Raw genomic sequence first — 24,896 nt, forward strand, 5'->3', positions numbered from 1 at the left:
CTACCAGCCTCTGCTCCCTCTCTCAAACTGGACAAATCTGTTGGAGCGGAGAGAGCTTTCTAAGATGCAATTCTTGGAAAAGGGTTTATGCCCCATAATTTCAATGACTTCAACTTAGCCATGAATGCCCATTGCAGCATTTGCTAAAAAAGAAAAGAAAAACAAAACTGACTTCATATATATCAAGCATTCTCATATACAGTTTCTGTATGTAACATATCTATACCATATATGTGTGTGTGTGTGTGTGTGTGTGCGCACAGGCATTTTACATATAAACGTGAACATATTCAAAGCATTATGTTCTTAAACAGGTGTACATCCAAATAAGGAAGAAAGCAAGCACACACAGGGGTCTCAGTGCAACACTCTATAATGTTTATGCACATTTGTTACCCTAAAGCCAAGCTTGGAAAAGAAAGAAGAGGGAACTCTCCATAAAAGGATACAAACTGCCAGTTTTCAAAAGAACTGTTCATATGATACTGTGGTCTCCCCATAAGAATTGGGAAATGTTTTCAGCACTGCAACCTAAGTGTTGAACCGGGGCCAGGACGGGTAGGAAGAGGGACAGAAGCGAGCGAGGTTGGGGGGGAGAAGGAAATAATTTTGAAAACATTGGTTGCCAAGCCCCCTGCCAAGCTGTTGAGCTCTGTGCGCGTCTGTAGATACAGTTTATTGTCTCCAAAAATCAGATGTGAAGCAGGATAATCAGAGATAACTCATAAGGAAGTTAGTCATGCATTTGCGGGGGTTATGATATTTCCGGTCCTTTTTGGAGGCCTGATTCCAGAAGGTCATGTTCTAGTCTACGGTTTTTGGTTTCAGGACTCTGTTTGTCCCCCATGCTGTTTAACATCCACATAAAACTATCCAGATAAGCCATCTGGAGGGTTGGCCTGAAATGTTTTGAATTTGTGGACGACGGTCAGTTCTGTCTCTCAATTCAATCTACTTATCTGAGGAAGACTGGGCAACTCGTGTACTGATGTTTGGAGGAGGGCTTGAGATGGATGGGAAGGAACAACACAGGGGCATAGGAAGCCACCTTGGATGGAGTCAGACCACTGTTCTGTCTACCTGTTTCTGTTGACATGGACTGGCAGTGGCTCTCAAACAGTTTTTCCAGCCCTGTTTGGAGATGACATAGATTGAGACCTCGTAAAGCAAGTGCTCTGTCAGTGAGCTATGGCCCTTCCCAAGCCAGATTCAGACAAGACAGGCAATTCAGACAAGACATATATTTTGGAGGAGGAAACTAATTCAAACGGGAACTCCCAGGTTGGGAGTTCTCATGGACAATATCTACAGATGCTTAGGTGACAACAGTGGCCAGAAATACTTTTATCAGCTTAGACTGATAAGCCAACTGAGATCATGTCTGGAGAGGATACAATTGTCTCAGTAACCCATGCTGTAGTGACTTTCAAACTGGACAGATGTAATGTACTATACATGGGGGGTCCTGTTGAAGACAGTTTGGAAATTTCAGCTGGCCTCCCAGATATGAGTGGGGACAAAGCTATGGTCAGAATCTTAATTGTAATGCTTGCTGAAGCATTTTCAGAGTCAAATAAAACTGCTGGTTTGCAAATACTCAGCTTTGAGGGCCGGATTCAAGTTGCCCAGGGGTCCCAATCCGGTCCTTTAGAGTTACTTTGTAGGCTATGCACCCTTCCCTGCACCACCCACCTCCAACAACAATCATTTGGAGGTTTCCCCACTTTTAGGCAGTCTCCCCCAGTTTGAAAAGTTTGACACAGCTTTACATTAAAATATACTGATATTTCGGGTATTTTGCTCCCCCAATCCTCTTGCCTTTGGCCTTGTCCACCACTGAAACGCAGCCCCCAAAAATTCTTCCAAAATGTGGGCCAGAAGTTCTGCACCCCTGTTTTAAGACTTGAATGTCTTAAAGCCAGTGTGATGTAGTGGTTAAGAGCATGGGACTGGGACTCAGACGACCTGGGTTCTAGTCCCTGCTCAGCCATGGAGCCAACTGGGTGACTTAGGGCCAGTCACAGACTCTCAGCCCAACCTACCTCACAGGGTTGTTGCTGTGGGGATCAGATGGAGGAGGAGAATGATGTAAGCTGCCTCGTCCCCATGCCTGTGGAATGTTTCTTCCAGTGGAGCACATTTAGTCCTATTATTATAGGCCTTTAAGAAGGCTTTAAATACTCCTTTGTTCAAAAATGGTGCTTTTTCCATACTTCTGTTCAGTTTGGTAATGTTTTAGCTATGCTTACATTGAGCACAATGTTATATCACCACTGTTAGCCTGTTGCTATTTTATCATTACTTCTTAGTGATTTCAGTGATGGAATTTCTCCTGAGGAGGTTTGACCTGGAAGGTAAATAATAATGAATGAGCCACGTAAAGAAGACTTGGAAGCTGTACCTGGTGCACTGTGCTGAACCCTGCAGAACTGGTCAGGCCATTGGGTCCCTGGTAAATCCCTGAGGTACCTACACAAACAAAATAAAAAATAGGATGAACAAAATGAATAGAGTAGTACTAATCCTAATACATATGGCCAAACTGTCCCCTTGGTGAGTGTTTTCATCTCAGCCTCGCTTGGTCTCCATCATCACCTGTGAAGGGATGGTTTTAGGAGCACAGGAAATTGCAATTTATCAGGTCAAATCTTTTGTTTGCTAAGCCAGCACTGTTTGTTCCGGTTGGTCACAACAATCTCACCAACCTGCTTTCTTGCCACCCGATCACTTTTAAAACAACGAAGACTTCCAGAAGTTAGAATTAAACTGAGGACATTCTCCCTACAAAATACCCTCTCTACCACGTAGCTCTCTCCCATGTAGCTGCAGCTCTTATATTAGGGCAAAGGTGTGGTCCTTTGAAACCATTGAGAATTACAGATAGAAATAGAACCTTAGATGTCCTCATCTTGATTCCCTAGAATTCTGTGCATGATTCTCTGCATCCCCCATATGTGGCCTCACAACATCGGAACTCTGCATAAATGGCACTAATTTATTGCTCTCCGCCCCACATGACATGCAGATGGGCATCAGCTTTGACAGTTGACTAAGAAATACAAATAACACTTATATAGGGCAATATCTATAATTTTATGGAAGAGTCATCCACACCAGCATATTTATCTCCTGAGTCAATACCTTGGTTGAGCAAAATATCTAACAAGGATTAACTGCCGAAGACACAAGGCTTTCTTATATAAAATTGCCACTGAACATGTCAATGGAGAGCCCCAGCTGAGGGATGAGTCATACAGCCATGTTCTTCATTAGAATAGCAAACGATAGCCTGTATCTATGGAGGAGCCATAAACAAACCACCCTGGCTTTGGAACGCGCTCCCCAGAGAGTTGCGCCTGGTGCCAGCACTATATTCATTTCGGCTCCAGACCAAATCCTTTTTATTTTCCTGATATTTTAAGAGTTGATTAGTTTTAACATTGGTTTTTATCTGGTTTTGTTTATTAGATGCTGCTTTTTTATTGTTGTATCGTCGTCATGAGAACTTGGTAAAGGATGGGATAAAAATGCCTAAAATAAAATAAAATAATAAAACAAACCAGATACCACAGAACTTTAATTTACCTGCACATCAGCCATAAACACAATGATTTGCAACAGAGTCAGTCAGTTGTAAGTTAGCAAGTGACGAGTTATCAAGTGATAAATAGAAAGGGCCAGGAGCACTGTGACCCTCTGCCTGGGGGAAGAGGAATGAGTGCTCTTTTGGGACATTTTATGTAATCTGGGCCTTGTACTTTCCAGGCAGAGGCCTATTTCTCTGTGGCCACTGTGGGTCCAGCTGAGCGACACCAGCAAGACAGCTGAACAGCTCTTCCCCCAGTGCTTCCATCAGCCTTCTTTACCAAGAGTTGGGGAAGTCAGTGGCTGCTGGTCATACCTACTGATGAGGCCTTGAAGAATCAAGGAAGAGCACAGATGAAATTTATGTCAGGGTCCAGCAGGGACAGAAGCAGGTAACATGGTTGAAGTTGCGCCAATGATCAGATTCCAGAGAAGGCAAGCAAAGATCCATACAGTCAGAGGCATTGGACACAATGGGGATGGTCATCAGGTCACAGAGTAGGCAAACAAGGAGAGTTGGTGCAGTTACTCAGTGAGATGAAGTGCTCAGACTCAGGAACTAAGCCTTGAAAAACCATTATGTAAGAATAGTCAAGAACCTACAAGCTTCTCAGGTTCCTGGGTCCAGCTGGGATTAAGTATAACAGTATGGCGACACTACAGCACTGCAGATATCAGGCTGATACTCCTTCTGTCTGAGAGCTTTCTAGGCTCTGTTGCCAGAGTCCCTTTGGATTAGTTCCTCTGGTGCTTTATTCTGAAATGTCAGGGTAGGGATGCACAAACGGTGGGATGCATGCAGCTCCCAGCCACTTCTAGAGCAGCTTGTATATCCATAGTGATCCCACCAGTGTTTCCACTGTTAGCTCAAATACTAAGGCTGGCAAGGAAAACCCTTTGTTTCTGATCTCTTCTAACTGGAGAACAGAGGACTGTTTCCATTGATAATGCTAGTGAATGTGTGTGTGCATGTGAACAAGAGAGAGAGAGAGGAGAGAGAACGTGAATGAAAGTATGTGGGTATGTGTGCATGGACATAAGCAGTCCCTGACAACTTGCTAAACTCCCAGCATAGTCCTTGGAGTGGAAAAGATTGTATATCTGTGCTTTAGGGCTAAATTTTGGATTTCATTTTTTACAACTGCTTTATCTAATGCATTTTACTATCTATCTATCTATCTATCTATCTATCTATCTATCTATCTATCTATCTATCTTGTGATTTATATCCTGCCTTTTTCCTCAAAGGGCTCAAGGCAGCTTACATCATTCTCCTCCTCCATCTTATCCCCACAACAACAGCCCTGTGAGGTAGGTTGGGCTGAGTCTGTGAGTGGCCCAAAGTCACCCAGTTGGCTCCATGGCTGAGTGGGGACTCGAACCCAGATCGTCTGAGTCCCAGTCCCATGCTCTTAACCACTGCACCACACTGGCTCTCACCTACCTAATATAACCTCCTACCTAATCTTTACTATGAGGTAAAGCACTTCTAGAAGCTTTTGCTAGAAAACTGTCAAATGTTCCTCGTTTTAACTGTTGAACGAATAATAATCAATCCAGTGTTATCATATTTATCATTTAGGGCTGCTCGCAGAATCTGGGACAGTGGTGGAAACCTGTGGGTCTCCAGATGTCACTCCCTCCTCCCTTCAGACCAGAAGGTCTTCTTCAGCTCTCATAATTCCTTATTCAGTCAGTGGGGCTGCAAGGGGAACGACTTCATCTCCTGGAGGCATGCTTCCTTTGAGGGGGTTTTGTTTTTGTTTTTAATCTCTTTGGGGAAAACACTGGTTGCTTCTTTTCTTGTGGAGAAGAGGAGGCCAATGAGTATCAGGGAAGGCAGCAGACCGAAAGTTCATTATCACTTAGTCCGCAATCCTATGCTCAGTTACCCAGAAGTAAGCCTCACTGATCTCAATGGAATTGACATCTGAGTCAACACATATAGGATGGCATTGTAAGCCTCTGATCCCTTCTACAGCCTTGTCTTCATGTTAAAGACCAGAGGACCAACCGTCTGTGGATTGGGTGCTCTGTGCCCCTGTCGAGTGGTTGAAATCACTCTGCACTGAGCAGGAATTAGCTTACCTCCTGGGGTGTTGCTCTTGTTGTTTTTCCTTCTTCTATGTAAAAACAGAAATAGAAGAATCAGATCTCTGACTCAGTTTCTCAATGGAGGAACTGCCAGCTTCCTTAGCCGTCACGGAGTCTGTGCATGGGACCGGCAGAGTACCGTTCTAGCCAAAGTGCAGGAACAAATGCTTCTCAGTGTCTCCATGCTGTGTCCTTTCTCTGAATATCCGCTTGTTTGTTTTTATTTTAAGACCCTAGATTAAGTAGGGGATTGGACAGCTGAACAAACTATAGCTCGCCAAGTGCAGTCAGTCACAAAAGTACATGCAGGGAGAAATGAATCTCATGCCAAACCCACCCACCCCCATATCCCACTCTAGAAGAAGAATCTGCTTCCAGCACTAATTTGCCATCACATCTGGCTTTTTAGACAAAAAAGAAGAGGAGAATTAAAGGCATAGGAAGGGTCAAGAGTTAATCTCTTGCCACAGAGTCTGCCTTTAGGGTGCCAACTTCATTTTGGAATCCTCCATCCAGCACTGCTCTGGACTCAGGTTGGAGCCTTCATGCCAAGAAGATAAATCACAGAAGTATCTACGTGTCAACAGCTTTGCATTTCCAAGCAAACAAGCAAAAGAAGCAAAACAAAACAATTCTCTAGACTCAGCACCTAAAATACATCATGCTTGCTCAGAGCTACTCTGGGTGAACTGAAGACAAACCAGTGGAAGTGATTCATTTGCCCAGCTCCACTGGAAGAATTCCAGGCAAATTCCTTAACTAAAGTGCAAGAAGAAAAGCTCTAAACTCTAACAGGTGGAAGATTATGTGATGTTTAGTATACTTTTTCCAGCTTCAGAAGCTTCAGATGTATCTGAAGAAGAGTGCCACCAGCAGAGCGGATGTCAAAGGCAGGCATGGTTGGGCAGCTGAAGGCCCACACTCCAGCACAAGCTACTGGATGAGCACCCCTGGAGTTACTCCTCCTTTTCAGGATTGCAGTCTGCTTATTCACCTGCCTCTTGCCTTGGCTCAGAAAGCAGTGACAGTAAGAAGGAAAAGCAGCGGATGCCACTGTCCGCTTGCTCACTGGCTCTCTCATACAAATGATGAGAAAGAAGATGAGCTGCAACAGCTGATGACGATGCTGGTGGGAAAGCAGTCTCACCCAAGGAAGGGAGCCCATTGAGGGTGTCTTGCCCAAGGGCCCTCAGAGGTCTAAAGCCAGCACTAATCTCCAGCCAAGAGCAAAGTCACTCCTGAATCTTGTTGGCGGGACTTGTGGGAATGTTCCATGGGAAATTCACACAGGCTGCAACCTGTCTAAGTTGGTTGCACGAGTTTTGATTCAAATTCATGGGAGTGCTGGCAGCCCTTTGTCAGTAATGTGCATGCAAATCTACTCTCAGCCTCTTTGCTAATTTCCCAGCACTTCTGCCCTTTGCAATAGGAGAGCATGGCTGCTTGAGGGAAATAGCACAATTATTCTTATGGAGGTCTGTGTCATTCCATCTCATACACTCCTTTAAAATCAGAAGCACAAGTCAAGATCTTTTCCTTCTGGATCTTCTCCACATGGAGCATAGTTCACATCTGTGTTCAATCAAATCAGCTGCTAAAATGTCACAATGCCCTCATTCACAGGTAACACAGAGAACATTTAGCTGGTAATAAAACAACCTAGGTATTAGAAGAGAACAGCCCTTCAGATATACAGTACTGGAAAGTACTCAGTAGGAAAACTCTAACTTGACCTCAAGCCATGGGCTTTCCTAATGATGGATTGTGAAATGAGACATCTGAGCATATGAGGGCAACACTCAAACTGAAACCATTAGTAAACCCATGAATGAAATAGTCTGTGTCCTTTCATGACAAACCGATTCCATTTGCCTTTCCTTTATTTTTTTTTCCTTGATAAATGTGTGCCACACTTAATGCAAGTACATCTGAGTCTGAGACACAGATGCCTCAACCTCGGTGGGCTACATGCTGGAAAAGTCTTTAACTTTTGTCAGGTTGTGATGTTCAAACACTAAGAAAAACATATCCCCACCACATCCATGTGACTTAATTGCTACACACAGGGCCAGTTTCCCCCAAATCCACAGTGGTTTGTTTGTTCTCCAGTGCATGTTGGTTTATGTCGGACACCATTTCCCTAATTATCCACCTTGTGGCTTGTTGTGTTGTCTGAAGAAGAGTGACTGTTTGAAGGGGAAACAACATTTACAATCATATAAGTGACCATGGGTTATTTGAGGGTTGTTTAGCCCTCAAACGACATGCTGTCTGGGTTCCGATAACACGAAAAGCTGTGCCCAGGCAGGTAATTAAGGCAACAGTACCCAGTACACACTGCCACATACTGGGGATTAAAACATGCAATGGTGGCTTATTTAAACCACCATGGTTTGGTTTTATCCTGAAAACCCAGTACTAAACATGCTTGCAAAGTTATCTAAGGGTTTCCATGTTGGAAGATTACTATGATTTATCTATCTATGGTTTCAGAGTGAAGTGAAAGCTGCTCTGAAAGCTCCTGGAAAGACCAAAGCACCCTGAAGATAAGATGCCAACAGAACTATTCTGAGCTGCAGAGACTGATTTGGTCCAAATACTAAAATGAAAATGCCAGCAAATGTGGGAAACAAAGCAATGGCCCACAGACTGGAGACATTCAGTAAATGTTCCAATCCCCAAGAAAGCAAGTTCAAAGAAATTCAGCAACCAAAGAACCATTGCACTAATTTCCCATGCAACCAGTGATGCTCATGGTGTTGCAACAAAGAATATTACTCTGTATGGAGTGAGAAATGCCTGACGTTCTAGCTGGATCCCAAAAAGGAAGAGGCACTCAAGATCATACTGCAAATATATGTTGGTTACTGGAGTGCACCAAAGAACTTCAGAAGATCACTCTATGCGTTATTGACTACAGCAAAGCCTTTGACTGTGTAGATCATGAGACGTCTTGACAGAAATAAGTGTGTCTCTGCACTTAGTTGTCCTGACCTGTAACCTATTTCATGGACAAAAAGCTATTGTGAGGACAGAGTACGGAGAAACAAATTGGCTTCCTATAAGCAAAGGTGTCAAACAAGGTTGTATTTTATTTCCCTGCCTGCTCAATCTGTACGCAGAACAAATTATAAGGAAAGCTGGATAAGGATCAGGATCAGGCAAAGGAGTGAAAATTGGCAGAAGAAACACCAATCACTTAAGATACGCAGATGAAACCATCTTACTGGCAGAAAGCAGCAATGAACTGAAAAACTCCTGATGAGAGTGAAAGAAAAACGTGCAAAAGCAGGACTGCAGCTGAATATGAAGAAAACAAAAATCATGACTACTGAAGAATTTACAGAATTACAGGAGTTTACTGTCAATGATGAGGAAACTGAAATTGTGAAAGAATTTGTATACCTTGGCTCAGTCTTCAGCTCAAAGGGAGACTGCAGCCAAGAAATTAGAAGACCGAGACTTGGAAGGGCAGCAATGAAGGAACTAGAAAAGATCATCAAGTGAAAGGATGTTTCACTGAAGACCAAGGCCAAGATCATTCACACCATTTCATTCCCAACCACTATGTATGAGTGTGAAAGCTGGACAGTAAAGGAAGCTGGACAGGAAGCAAATCGATAATTTTGAAACATGGTGCTGGAGAAGATCTTAGTGAAAACTGGCAGGTGAACAAGTTGGTCCTAGATCAAATCAAGGCAGAGCTTTCCTTTAGAAGCAAAATTGACAAAACTGAGCTTGCCATTGTTCTGGACACATTATGAGAAGGCAAGACTTTCTGGAGAAGGCAATCATGCTAGGGAAAGTCAAAGGCAGAAGAAGGAAAGAAAAATCAAATATGAGATTGATTGACTCAATAAAGGTAGCTACAGGCTTGAATTTAGAACAGCTAAGCAGGACTGTCAAGAATAGGAAATTTTGGAGGGCTTTCATTCATGGGGTTGCCATAAGTCGCCAACTACTTGACAGCAACAACAACCACCCTAGGCCAGAATACTTGGATTGTTTTTTTTTAAAGCTTATAGTCATTTCTACAATAAATAACTCACTTCATTTAATCAATACATTTATTGCTATCATAAACATGAAGTTTAAGAATGATTGATACCATCATTCAATATCTGTAAGACTCCAGCTATATTTAACAATGTAGTATAATGTTTTTAAATTATCTGTTGGTTAAACAAAAACCAGGGGATTACCATTTTATTTATCTTGAAAGCAACCCTCTTTCCAAAGGTACATCAACACTTGGGTCCTGCTGTATACAATGCCTTTCCTCCATCTCTGTTAACCTTATGATTTCTTTAGTATCGTAAGTGGCTGGCAGAGATCAGATGGCTGGCAGAGGTGTTCTACCTCCTCCCATCCCAGTACACAGGCTCACCCTTATTCTTCCCCAATATCCCTTATGGAAAGGGATACCATATAAAGGGCTTGACTGACTTACTGGGGATGTTTAATCTATGCACATTTAAGGTCTTTGTCTCAAAATCTTAACAGCCTTTATCCAAATCTGTTTAAGCAAATGTGCTCACCTGGCTGCGTATAATTTAGGGTAGCTGCAATTAATTGCACTGGATTTCCAAGGCTTACAAAACTTCAGAATACGTGCACTGGATACAAAAGCATCATGGGCATCTTTGTGATTCTGAAACCTGAATCGTGTTGTAAGCCGCCCCGAGGTTTCGGCAAGGGGCGGCATAGAAATGTAATAATAATAATAATAATAATAATAATAATAATAATAATAATAATAATACCTGCTGCATTCTGAAATTAAGCAGGAACAGTATGGTGGCAGGAGGAGAGGTGTATATGAATGAATGAAAATGTGGGATGTAATGTGGCAGCCAGATATGTTTTGTGTATGTCCAGCAGCTTGAGAACACTCGTGTTTGTGCAGACGTAGGTGGGTCATGAAACAAGAGGGGAAGCGTGGAGTATCTGGCTAAATACCGCATGGTTGTTTTTCGTGATTCGGAAGCTGTGTGTTCGTGCAAGTCTGGAATAAGTGAATTCCTGCATATCTTGTCTTCTTTATGGGAGGAACAGAAAGGTGGGCACAGGGGAAGAAGCTCTGCCTCTGAACAATCAAGTCTTCCCACCGACACACACGCATGTATCAAATGGTTCTCTACAAACAGGAGGGGTACGATTTCGTTTAAGTCCACCACACAGATGTTCAATCCCATTTTTGTCATACATGGACACTTCAGCACCATTCTTGATTATTTTTCCAACATCGTAGCTGAGCTGCAGAAATCCTCGAAACAGATTTCATTTCTGACCACTGAAATCCCATAGGAAGGTAGTATTTTTTTTAAAAAAAAGAAAACCAACATTGAATAATATTGCAGTAAAATCACTGGCAATAATGAGTGCCCCACTTGATAAGTCCTTAACCGTAAACTTGCAACCACATACCAAGCATCTCGTTAGAGAATTAGGTCTTGGAAACACACTCAATCAAATTTTAGATTTTGAATAGGGTTCAGTATTTTTTGTATTTTAATATGTAAGCGTATGTGCTCTCTTTCACTCTCTCTTTTTGTACTATAAATGCATGCAGGCATTTATACTGAAGTTTATGCAGTTGTGAGTAATTTTAATTTTTTCCAGTGGGCAGCCCTGCCAGTTTGCCACACAGTGGAACCGCTGCATACATAATCCATAGAAAGTTGCTCCAAAGTCAATGCTTTTCTTTCCAATACCAATGTACATTGGACTAAGCAAGGATTGCAAAACGGGTAGGTTTTCATGATCAAATCTGAAACAATAGATGATCATTTTTTATAGCAGTCACTATTTTAAAATACTTGGTGACAGCTTTTTAGAAATCTGTACCATGTGTAGGTTTATTTCTAGCTTTTTAAGGCTTCCTTGAAGAGCCAGTTTCGTACAGTGGTTAGACTAACTGTTGGAATGTCAGTCTTGGATTTGGGATACCCAAGTTCATATCCCTCCACCGTTCTGAAGCCCACTGGGTCATCTTGGGCCAATCACTATCTTTAAACTTAACCACAGGGTTGTTCTGAGGATACAGCAAAAGTAGGGTGGGGGAGAAGAACAATGTACTCTGCTTTGAGCTTTTGGAAGAAAGCATAATATGAATGTAATGGCTAACTAATTATTTAACTTATATGGAAACTCCAGCTGCATGCAGTTAGACGTAACGGGCTGCTGGCAGTGTATACTTTCTAGCTTGCTAAATTCTCTAGTTCCTGTTTTTGCAACTGCAAAAAGACTCACAGTATATATGTAGTCATGATGATGAATGGAAAGGGGGGGGTGGGGGAATTCCACTACTAATTAAATTCCCATAATTGCAGATAGAATTTTTTGCCATCTCTGCTTCCTGGGAAAGGACAGCTCACATCCAAGGCTCCTTGTGAAAAGATTAAGGCCAGGATCGCTGAGTTTTGAAAGCCACTGATCAAGCACATCTATGGCCTTTTTGCCTCTGTAAGTAATTTGCCCTGTAGATCTACTTGTTTCTTGTGGGAAATCTGAAGTCAATGCAAAATCCTCTCTGGTGGCTTTAAAACAGTGCTATTTTTTGCAATGATGTCCCACAATTTCCCCCCATGATGGACCTCATGCATGCAGATTCCCAGATAGTCTGTGCTGGCTCTGACAAAACCAGACCTGCTTCACTTCACCCCGGATGCTCTATGCTGTCCCATCAAGGCCATGTCCTGAGACCTGTACTCAGTTACCCATCCAGAAACCCCAAAGAAGTCAACGAGTCTAACCTGGGGGGGTGCGATTCAGGACTGGATCTCACACATGTATTGCCTTTCTTGAATGGTCTTCAGCTTAATGTGTGAATCAAGCAGGTCTCCAGGAGGGGCCTTACTTAACTTAGAGGCAGGGCGCCTGCTTTGCATACAGAAGGGCCCAGGTTCATTCCCAGCATCTCGAAGCTGGATCAGCACCAATCTCCTTCCTGAAACCCTGAAGAACTGCTTCCAGCCCCGGTTGTCAGCACCAAGCTAGACGGACCAGTGGTTGGACTCAGCATAAGGCAGTTTCAAAGTTCCTAAACCAAAATTGGCAGGAGACAACGTACACATTCAGTCGGACGGCTTGTGTGCACATCCATGCAGTCACTTGGTGCTCATTCAATGAGCTTTCAGTGTATGAAGCTGCCTTATTCCAAGTCAGATCTAGCATGGTACGATCTGCTTTGATTGGCAGAGACTCTTCAAGAAATTGGGGAACGGTCTTCCACAGTCCTGCTACAAGAGAGGCCAACTTGGGACCTTCTCCAAGAAAAACATGTGCTGTAGCTTAGAGCTATGGCCTATACCCAAAACTATGGCTTTTCCTTTTCAAGGCAAGATCCACCATTTTGGAAAACATGAACAACAGCAAAAACCACAAGAAAAAAGTGATCCACTACAGAATCTTAGAATAAATGATAAACCACCAAGAAAGAATGACAGGATTTTGGTCCCCAGCCTTTTGGCACATGTGGAATTTTGAGAGTTGTGGGCAGTCTGACTAGATGGCTATATGGGATACGGGCTGGTCCATTCATAAAGTGCTGCCATGGCTTGTCAACAAAACACCCATTTCCCAAAAGGCAAACTTCTGAGATGAAAAGATAAGGAACTCGTCCAGGAAACTAAGTACAAGAAAGAGGTGGGGTCTGAGCTCCGAAGCATAAAATCACCCTTTTGAATACAAATAAAAATGATGCTGGAGGGAAGCGCTTTGCTTTGCAGTAAGTCAATCTCCCATCTTAACAGTGAAAAGCAAAGCAAACAAAAACCCCTTAAGAAATAAATTGAGTATCAGGACAGGCAGGAACCAGATGGGACATTTGATTGGGGGTCAGCAGTCATATTGGTGCACGTGCATATTTTCCATCTAATAAACTTTGCAAGTTCCTGTTCTTTGTCCATTATATCAGGCTACTGATTCTGGCTCGTCATTCCAAAGGTTCTTCACAATACCTAAATGCCTGACAGGCAAATGTTTCTGACAGTAAATACCTTCTCCAAGATGATACTCTGAGTTCAGGAGGTTAAGAGCTGAACAAAATTACCTACCACCAACAATACTCTAGTGGCTTGTTAAGGTTCAAAATCTTGCAGCAATACCTCCATTTACTGAGCATGGAAGAACATAAAATGTTACATGGTTGTCAGTGGGGGATACTTCAATGTGAAAGCAATCCATGAAAGCAGAAGATAACTGAACCCATATGCAAGCCTTGTCAGACGGCTCAACTGCCTGCCAGTTGGCATAATGATTCCTTCCAAGAAGCCAGGCATGTATTCCTGTCTGGCAGAGTTTGAAAACTTCTGTAAAGAGCATCTTATAAAATAATTTTTTAGATACAATGAAGAGATTTGCTGCTGCAGTGAAGAATTATGACACAGAGGGATGTAACTTTTGCAGAAGTATGCTGGGCATTAATGTCCTGCATACACTGCTTTGCAAAAAAGGTACAAAGAGGAAAAAGTGCTTACATTGTCAGTATAAGAGCAATTATAAATTTTAGCAATCCTGCTTGGGAGTACATCTCCATGGCTGGCCATAGTCTGCATTTTTCAATTTGAGGTAAAGTGACTATTGCCATCATCATCATCATCATCATCATCATCATCATCATCATCATCAATATTCAGATTCATATCCATATTCGTATGCTAGACTGCTATTTCTTATTTATATTGCACCACTGAATATCCTTGGTACTTTGTAAAGTGCAAGAGTACAGACCTTCCCTGCCCCATGGAGGTTACAATTTAAGCTTTTCCAGAGGGGATAACAATAGAGAAAGGTGAGAAAGATGAAGGCAGGGATAACGAACTAAGGAAAAATGGGCTTTTATTTTCATGTATACTTTTAATTTCATTTATGCTGTTTTGTGGTGGGGTATGAGGACGAAGGGGTGCTGTCAAGTGCTTCACGGAAAGGGAGAGACCAGAAGGAAGGACAAGGGGTGGCATCACAGGGGCTGCAGGTATAAGGGGCAGCAAAGGAAAAGCTGCTTGAGGGAATGAGGAGAACACTGGATGGCCAAGCTGCAGCTGTGCCAAGATATGATAGAAGGGAGATCAGGGGGTTAAGGCCCGGAAGGACTCTGGCGCTACTTGCATTTTCCTGCACATTTATCTCTATTCTGTTTCTTTCTGCTAGGGAATTCTGGCTGGTTCATTCCCTCTTTGTGTTTTCAGATAAGCTCAGCCTTTGATACTTGCCAGTTTCTGTTTATTTTACCTTAACTGTTTGCATCAGGTACAAGCGTAGAATTAAATCAGTATTTCATTCTGCTTTAAAGTAAACAAAATTTGTAATGTCTATTCAAGTATTTCAAGCTTCCGCCTCCTTCTATCAATTCCACCTTATTCAAAAAATTACTAGGAAGCTGACATGCAAACATTACATGCCTACTCTGCTGTAATCACACTGATTTCAGTGGTGATTACTAAGTAAGGGTATTCATGGGGCACCAAGAAAGCTAAGAGAAAAGAAGTGATTGAGGCTTCATTGGAGTAGCATGGAGTGAAGATGCATTTAGAAAATGCTTTTTTTGATAGAACAGCAGAAGTAAACACAAAGTGGACTTTGGGGGAAGGGGGGGGACACCTCTTGACCTTAAAAGCTAGGAATATTCTTACTATTAATTTCATTTCTATACCTCCCACTAGCTTAAGCTCTCTGGACAGTTCACAATAATTTATTATAAACACAATAATAAAAATATAATAAAATTCAGATCTAATAAAATATAGTGTAAAATTCTAATATACAAAACTAAAAATAGTTTATACTTCTAAAATAATTTAAATAAACATGATTCATGTTAAAAAGCTGACTTTGCATTCCATTCCATTCAATGCCTGGGAGCAGAGGGCAGTTTTAACCTGATGTTGCAAAGACACATGTGCAGCTGCCTGTTTGGATATCCAAGCCCTGCCCACGGGTTATCCTGCAAACCTGTCACACATGGGTTAACCCACTCATAATGCATGCTCAGCAGGTTTGCACAACGGAAGAGCTCCCATGTATGTGCTGTGCCATGTTACCCGAATCTGCTCGCACTGGTGCTGTCTCCACTGCGGGAGAGAGAAAAGAGGAAAAGGGCAAGAGAGAAGAATTGGATGTCAGGGAAGTTTGCCTATGTGTTTCCTCCCAAGGGGAAAGGTAGATCCCCAGAAAAGACTGGAGTGAAACTACCCATAAGCTAACTCTGCACAAGGTAACCATCTGTGTAGTTGTGCATCTATCATCTGTCTGTCTGTCCATCTGTCTCCTCAAAAAAAAAAAAAAATTCCAAGAAATGGCTTTAGAAACATCTCACTCTCATATGGAGCAAAGCTCAAGGAACCAAGATTTAGGGGGGATGCCAGGAAGCACTTCCTGACAGTTAGGACTCTGAGGGTATGGAAAGGGCTTCCATGGGAGGTGGTTGAAGCCCCAACGGTGAGGGTGTTTTAGGATAGGCTGGACATGCACATGGTAGGCATGTCATGAGTGGAGCTACCTGGAGCCAGGGGTCAGACTAGATGGCCCAAAAGCCCCCTTCTGACTCGCTCTGTTTCTATGTTCCTCCTTCTCTAGATATTGGCTTATGGTGCACAACAATTGGACTGCAGCATGATATTTTTGCTGTATGCATAACGGGTAACAATTCCATTTGAGGCAAAGAAAAAACTGTTGTCTCAGCAACCAAAAGGAGCTCCAGTACAGACTGGGTTCCAGTTAGATATTGTTTCTAAAGCTGGGAGACCTAATGTATTTTTTAATGATTCTGATTTCATTAAGGATCTATTTCCTACATTATAGCTTTTCCTTCTGCTACAGTGACCATTTGGGAAAACAAGGTTTACAGTTATCTTTTTACAAAGACAGAAAAACACACAGTTTCCTCATCTGTTTGCTATCACATATCACAGATTCAGACTGCAGTCCTATATATACTTACCAGGGAGTAAGCTCAATTAATACTTCTCAATAAACAAATATAGGATTCTGCTGGAAATCCTGAAGATATGCAAATTTTCTCTTATATTGCAGCTTTTATACGAAATGCTGAGAGAAATTGATTAAACCATTAATAGAAGACTTTTATGGGAATGATTCTTCCACTCTGGTAGCTATGTGTTTATGGGATGTATCCTCTCATGTTATTGCCAAATAATATTGCCAAATTTTTTATGTCTGCAATGCAGATTAGGAAAAATGCAGTCACCTGTTAAGTGAAAACATTATATAAATTGTGCTTGTCTTAATGTGTTTTAATGTTTCTACTATTTTATTTGTTTTTAACTCTTCCTGTTCTGTGACTATAATAAAAATGTGCAAAAATGTATGGGATATGTGCTGATGGTTAATTTGTCAGTGCACAGTGGCATGCCCCTTTTTGTTGGGAGGGTATTTTGGAGCCGATTATGGCATCCCACATTAAGGGATGCCCACCTGTTGTCTCAGCTGCCACCTCCAATGGCAAACTCCTGCACTGCTTAGGTTAATCTGGCAGATCTGCAACTTTCTTTATCACATTCTTTGTGCTGCTTCTCTCCACTCTCCTGGGAATATCAGAACCATGGAGTGGTTTTAAATGTGGAATTAGAATTAAAGAGTACAATCCAATGCATGGGAAAAAATCTTATAATTCCAAGCATGCTGGCTGAGGCATGCTGGGAATTGTAGGACTTTTTCCCATCTAAGCTTGCATAAGATTACACCTTAAGAGTATTAATGCCTACCAGTCATGATGACCATATGTTAGTTCCAGGATTTAGCAGGTCTCTGAACACTGGTAGCCACAGCGTAGAGGGCAACTGCCTTCATTTCATTTTTATGAGTACTTCAGAGGGATTTTCTTAGCCTGCCTGTACTTTGCAGCCAGTGCAGATAGAACAGCTCTGATAAATCATGCCTGTACTTTATGCATGCAGATTAGAGTGGAAGCATGTCTCAGTACATCCTTTCTAGTTTTAATAAATAAATTAAAAACAGTTTGAAGTTGGAGCAGGGGTGAGGGGAGAGGAAAGCTGTGGCACAAGTTTTTAGATGTCTATTTTACTGGTCTATTTGGGCTGTTATGTCTCTGGATTTACTTTGCTGCAGCTGCCAGCTTGGAAGCCATTCTGGGTAATTCAATTCTGCTAATGGAAATTGGTTCCTTTCCCATAATGTATTGATTCAGGTTTCTGGTGTTTAAAGAGAAAGATGAATTTCATGTGTGAGAAGTTTTACGCATGTATCTTTCTCTTGGCTATCGTATTTCCAGTGTGCTCCATTCCTGCCTTATGTGCGAACAAGAGACAGCTGCTCCATTCCTTTTCTAGAATTCCTTTTTCACAGACAGAAAGCACTAAACCCGGCTACTGCTCACTGTTCTGTTGTGTGCAATGAGCCAATGCAAGAGGGACCCTTCAGTATTTGCTCTTCCTCGAATTTCAAAATGTTGTCCTCCAATCAAAAAGGGTCCATAAAAATACGGATATTATTAAAAATAACATAGATAAATGCATTAAGGAAAGCCATTTGCAAAAGAAAATAAGTAAAATTCTACAAAAATACATACATTCAGAAAAATGCAGACAAAATGCATACTAACTTGTGCTTATAAAAAAGAATTTACAAATTGGATGCAATTTCATGCATCCTGATTCAACATTAGATTAGAAAAATGAAAAACTGAGAGAAATTGAAATTGACAGAATACTGTCTGTAAACACACATACAGAATAAGTCATAATGATCTCAGTTGGGTGAACTTCTCAGCAGACATACACAAGGGTGCACTATATCTTGGTGTGTGAGGTATTTTCCAATGTTCAGCTGAAATCTGCCTTCCTTTAGCTTAAGCCCAATACATTTTATGCACTTATTTATTGAATTTCTATTCTGCCCCCTTATCCAGAATGACTCCCAGGGTAGGTTACAAAGTCTTGTCAAGGTCTACAGTCTTGGATGATAAAAACAGGTCTCTGCTTTGTATTTTAGTAGGATGGACACCTGATAGACATCCTCCCAGTTTTGCTGGGGCATACCTTGAACTGGTTTGTCTGCCACTAGGAAAGACGGGGAAAAGCAACTGCACCACAAAGACAGAGAAAGTGGCTTTGGAAGAGATCCAGGTGGGAAAGGTGCTGAGCAATATTGAAGGTCAAGGGGCAAAAAATGACATCTAAATATACTGATATAAATATTCTAAACTGAACAAAGAAAGCAGTCATTGTTTCAGAAGTGACAAGAAGGTAAGGGCAGATGGAATGTGTAGTGGATAGAAAGAGAAATAATTAATTAATGGGTTCTGTCAACATGATAAAACACAGATCATTGTGTTGTTCGAACCCAGCTGAGATAGCAAACGATGAGGAACAACCCACAGTTCCTAACCGAAAACAAACCATAAATTCTCTTCATGGGTTGTTCATGGCTAGCAATCCATGTTCTTGTTCACACAACCAGGTCCCAATAATATGACAACTTGTGTTTTAATAATACATGATTCAAGGACAATCCACACTCAATATATGAGTGTGAGTTACTGTGCTGTCTGAGCCCATTCATGATAAGTAGAGAAAAGGATAGCTTACTGAGGAGGAAGGGTCCGGACAAGCCTCACACAGACTATATTTGCACTGCTGATAGAAAGGGAAGCAAACAGATAAAGCAACACAGGAACAATAGACCATGAAATTAGGAGACAGAAAGATTAGCTCTGAATTAAAGTTTACACATGGATTTTCCATTGTGGCACCCCAGTTTTGGAATGAGCTCCCCAAAGAGGTACACCTGGTGCCTGTTTGTATTCTTTTCAGAGCCAGGTAATGACCTTTTTATTTTCCTATTATTTTAATGGTTTTAGTTTTTAAACTTTGTTTCTATATATTTCATTTTCTTCTGTACCACTGCTATGCTTCTATCTTGAATCATAGCAATTGCAATTATGGTTTGTTCTTTTAAATTGATGTTATGTGTGTGTGCTTAACTTTAGTTTAATTTTAACTGTTGTTAACCTCCCAGAGAGCCTCAGCTATTGGTAGTATAATAATGAAATAAATAAATACTATATAAAAGTAAAAGACCCTTTTTCTTTTAGTTGATTTTTAATTTTTTTCTTAAAACATCTTAGGAAAAATGTTAAATTTCTCTCTAACTTAAAAAAAATCCAACTTAAAACATAGTTACCATTAAATCCCATCATAAACATGAGACACTACCACATACTGTTTTATAAAAATGAAGTTACCAAGCAATCAATTTTCATTTTTCATCTCATGAGCCCAGCCAAAAGGTTCTGGGTTTGCAGTTTTTCTGAAAAGTCACATGTACAGAGACACAGTTGGATAGATTAGTTTGTCCTGGGCTGGTGTAGATGAGCTAAGCAAGGCAGGGGAGTTTAAACAGAAAGAAATATAGGAGGGTAGATAAACATTGTTGCAAAAACAGAACAAAACACCTCTAAAACCTTGAGATTGGCGGGGGAGGCCCTTCTCCAGGAGCCCTCCGTGAAAGAAATTAGGTGGGTGGGTACTCGGAGGAGGGCTTTCTCTGCGGCGGCGCCTAAGTTATGGAATGCGCTCCCCAGAGAGGTCCGCCTGGTGCCATCGTTATTTGTTTTTCGGTGCCAGGAGAAGACCTTTTTATTTAAGCAGCATTTTAATTGTTAATATTATTGGATTTTATCTGGCCAGGGTGGCTTATTTTATATTGGTATTTTTGTATTTTTAACTTAATGTTTATATTTTTTAATTTAATGTTATAATTATTTTTTAACTTATTGTTGTAAGCCACCCCGAGGCTTCGGCGAATGGGGCGGCATAAAAATGTTTTAATAAATAAATAAATAAATAAAACTAGGATCTTAAAAACAACAACAAACACCCCAATTACACTTGATTTTTTCAGCCCAGTACCTATTAAATCTTGCTTTGATCTCTCAGTCATGGGTATTTCATTTTTGTTTGCTTGTTTTGATGAAAATAAGACTGAGTCAAGAAGGTGAAGCAGAAAAGGAGCAATCCAGGAACAAAACATTGTCCAATGTACATATTTCTACATCATGCCTGCTTACCTGGGAGTAACCTGCACGGTCCTCGGTAGAGGACATTTCTGAGTAGCCATGCATAGGATTGTGCTGTTAACTTCAAGCAACCAGGGGTCTAGTCATAGGTCATAACTTATGTGGGAATATTTTAAAGCAATTCCTTTATTGGTTAAAAGGGAAGCATGCAAAATATATACAGTGAGACAGAGATGCAAAGCCTGCTTGTAAGAATGAAACAGTGTAAACAATACTCTATGTAGTTGTAAATTAACATGGATAGTGATTGCACCATCGCTCAGCACATATATAAAATGTTTCAGTGGGAAACTTGACTTAAATCAATGGTTTAAATTGATTTTTTTTTTCTTGCTAAGGTAAATTCTGATGAAATAGTTTTAATTTCAATCAATCTTCCCTATTTTGAAATAGGGTAACCTGTGCTCAGTTTAGTTTAGTTTTCAGATGGAATACTATTTAACAGCAAAATAATTGCTCAATCAGCGTGTTTATAGATGATGTAGATATTAATCATGCTCACACCTTAAGGCAAATTTTAGACACAAGCTGTTAGTTTTGGCCTAGCACTGGCACTTGTCTTTCTTAGTCAACGGCTGGAGCCCCAGGCGCCTATGGCAGGTCCAAACCACATGTTTGTATCTATGTTCTTGGGTGATGTCCAACCGCAACAAAGGCTGTGTGGACAGAACTGTCACTGCAGTGACAAACGCATCCAATATGTAAGTGGGGTTTTGCTGCTAGACAACCAGAGACTGTCATTGATCAGCCTCTTCGTTTTCTTCCCTGCATACCTCCCTTACTCAATTAACATTTCACACTGAGTTGTATACCAGGGTATATTTAGCAGGGTTGGGGTGGGGAGCGTAATATTTTCTGATCTTGAGAAAAGCAGACCAGCCATTTAGGAGGAACTGTTATTTGTGTTATTAAAAAGCAAGGCCTGAGAGAAGGCCTCTCTCACCCCAGGTTCGTTGTGGTATGAAGCAGGACTCTGCCGCTACAGACTTAGACTGCAACTAATACAAACCAGCTGTGAGAGAGAAGCTCCAGGAAAAGGGGACAACTAATTTTCTATGGAGGTTTTAGTTTTATGAAGCTAAAGCATTGCAGTGACAGTTTGCCAAATACAGTCTTCTCTGTCTTCTGCTCTTTCCACGATGCTAAATGAATCTTCTGTTTATAATGCACAGTGTAATTTACATTTCTCAAGGAAGAGTTGAAAATTATACCACTAAAACACACAGGCAAGTTTCAGAGGAAAGAACCTCAAGGGAATACATGTAAAAAATACCGAAAGCTGTGTCAGTGAAACATTCAGTCATTGCCATTAATGTCGCAGCAAGTACAGGGATACATTCTTAAACAAATACAAGTGGATTTACTTGGGAGTATCCAGTTTAAGTAATGTGTAAGGCACAGGCTGCAGGAGCTCATGTGGTGGGTTTTTTTTTTTTTTTTTTTTTGCATGTGCACAGATGTTCCTGGACCCATGCTCTTCTTTGTGCTCCACACCCATGTCAACATCTAGGCACTCACTAGCAATGTCCACCCTTGAGCATGTGTTAGAATGACAGCTTTGTTAAGCTAAGGCACAGACATAAAAACACTGGGCCAAACCAAGGCTCCGTCTAGTGCAGCATTCTGTTCCTGCAGTGACGGAATAGATGACCATGGGAAGCCAACAGGTGACACATGAGCACCTTCCCATTTGTGTTTTGCTACTGAGAGGTCTTCTGTGTCCTAGCCTCCTTCCACCTCACACATGGAGCTCAATGCTAGACTGGGCCAGTTAAGGGCCCAGCTTAACCTACCTCACAGAGTCGTCATTGTGAGGACCTGGTAGGCTGCTTTGAGCTCCATGCAAGAGGAAGAAAAGGTGGAGCATAAATGTTATGTGATAATAATAATAGGCTACTGGAGGCAATATACATCCATCGTGACAATGGGACTGAAGTAGTTCTCATCTCGGCATTAGCCGAACCTTTCATCAGCAGGCTTAATAGCATTATAGCCCCATAATATTCTTTCACATTTCTACAATGTGTTTTGCCAGTAGCTTACAAAGGTGGATGGATGGATTTCATTGTCACTTCCTTTCTCTACCAGAAATGCTAAAAGACTTTTAGGATCGTACAAGATGGAACACTCTAACAAGGCACAGGTAATGTAGCTTTTTGCCCTCCATTGTGCCATCGTCTTTAATCATCCGTTTACATTGATGAGTCCTGCTTATGCATGGTCTGTTTTTACATAACACACTCAAGCATTCTGTGAGATAAATGAAATCAGCCCAAAGAGTCTTTTTTTGCTTGCATAATTTCCTTCACAGTACTGGCTGAGCTCTTAGAAGTTTGCAAAATAGCACTTTGGCTATTATGCAGTTGCTCACTGCTAATGGATACAGCCCTATAGTTTAGATTAAAAAACACATAGCTGAAAGGTATTAAAAGAGCATCAAGTTGCACTTCTCAGCCCACTGTCTGCACACAGGTCACAGTGTCTACAGAAAGTCCACACCACCGCAAGCCTAAAGCAGCTGCAGCATGTTAAAGATGCTAAAAGAACAAATGTGTTCAAGAATTGTAAGCAACCATGCCAAACTACACACTGCAGGGAAGGCCAAAACACCCAAAGTAATTAATGGTTGCAGGGTCAAGTTTAAGGAACACCCCAAATTGATTAGATGGATACAGGGCATTGCTACTGCTTTCACAGCTGTTCTGGCCTGTCACATGTTTGCTGTGTGGGCAGCAAAACCAACCAAGATCATGCACTGGACCATACAAGATGTCAGTAAAGCCACACATGGGGGTGAGGGGAGAAATCCCAGGTTTCCATTAAATGGCTTTCAAAAGCTAGAGAGGGGAGAAAGAACCCTAGCCCATCTTCCCAGGTGTAAAGAGTGTGGGAAAGTTCTAAGAGCACATTCCTCAGTAGCAGCTAAGGAAGAAACGTTCTGCATATCCCATGCAGAGCTTTCACCAGCACTTTGGAAAGGTAAATAAACCCCAAAGATGAAGAGCTAGTTAAAAGGGAGGGTGGTGGTGGATGGGAACAACCTTTCTTTGCTTCAGTAGCAAAAGAAAACTTGTGTTTGATTAGAAAAGGAACTGTGTGTCTCTGGACAGTGTTCTATGCTTAAATGGAGGAGTCTCATTTTGTAAGCATCAGTGAAATAACATTCAGCAAGAGCCTACAATCCCATGGGAGATACAAAATTGACACTGAAGTTTCCTTGCTTATGTAGAGCTTATTTAATACTTCTGAAGTATAAGCTGCACAGAGGTAGCACTGAGTTGCCGAATCGCATTTTCATGCATCAGTATTAAATGCATGAATGAAAAAAAACAATTTGAGTAAACAAAAGAGATGTCTTTCACCCAAAACGCACAGGGAAAGTTTATATAAAAGATTAGCTGAAAGCATTTTGAAAACAAACGTACTGGTGTGCAATTTCTCAAGAATCTGGAAAATCCAAGAATTGAGAGTGGGTTGTGCCAGAATCAAGGCTTAAGGTAGGTCAAGGTGATAGGAGGAAAAACAAGAGGGGTGTGTGTGTGTGTGTGTGTGTGTGTGAGAGAGAGAGAGAGAGAGAGAGAGAGAGAGAGAGAGAGAGAGAGAGAGATGCAAACTTTCAGGGGAGAATTGTCAGGTTGACATAACCCTCTGTCTATCAACTGCCCTGTGCCAACCTCTCCACCTCCACCCACCACTGCTTTAAATAATGTGTTCTCCAGCTAGGCAGGTGGAAAGATCATTTGCAGAGAGGGGATCTAAGTCCAACAATACCTCTCTATGTTTATATTATTTTGGCAAACATGATTCTAGTAACACATATTTGTTCCGGTAACATGTCCCTCTGATCTGAGATTGTGAAAGTTTTAACAGTTAAACTATATTAAAATTGCCCATGGAAAAAAGAAAGAAAATTTACTTTGTTATATAAAGCAACAAGCAAAGTATTAAGAGGAATGGTATATACTTTAACAACATTAGTGAAGGATCACTACAAAATGACATTTTATAATATGTATTGCTTCTTTACACAGTGCATAGTCAAACTATGGAATTCACTTTTACAGGATGGAATGATGGCTACCAATCTGGATTGCTTTAAAGGGCAAACTCATGGACTGCTGGCTGGGTTTCAGAAGAATGAGAATTGCCATGTGGAGCA

At 41.3% G+C, this 24,896-nt stretch overlaps 1 protein-coding gene across 8 annotated transcripts in view; it reads right to left on the reverse strand.

The window, feature by feature from the left end:
• The window catches only part of EYA2 (EYA transcriptional coactivator and phosphatase 2), a 160,027-nt gene that overhangs the window by 61,542 nt on the left and 73,589 nt on the right, over window positions 1-24,896 (reverse strand). For all 8 annotated transcript variants that reach the window (XM_044440195.1, XM_044440198.1, XM_044440203.1 and 5 more), the window contains exon 6: window positions 2,402-2,469. In XM_044440195.1, the coding sequence (XP_044296130.1) occupies window positions 2,402-2,469 (68 nt within the window). The remainder of the gene's footprint in view (window positions 1-2,401; window positions 2,470-24,896) is intronic.

Source organism: Varanus komodoensis, unplaced genomic scaffold (genome assembly GCF_004798865.1).
Source record: "Varanus komodoensis strain SLA01 unplaced genomic scaffold, ASM479886v1 scaffold37, whole genome shotgun sequence".
NCBI lineage: Eukaryota > Metazoa > Chordata > Lepidosauria > Squamata > Varanidae > Varanus > Varanus komodoensis.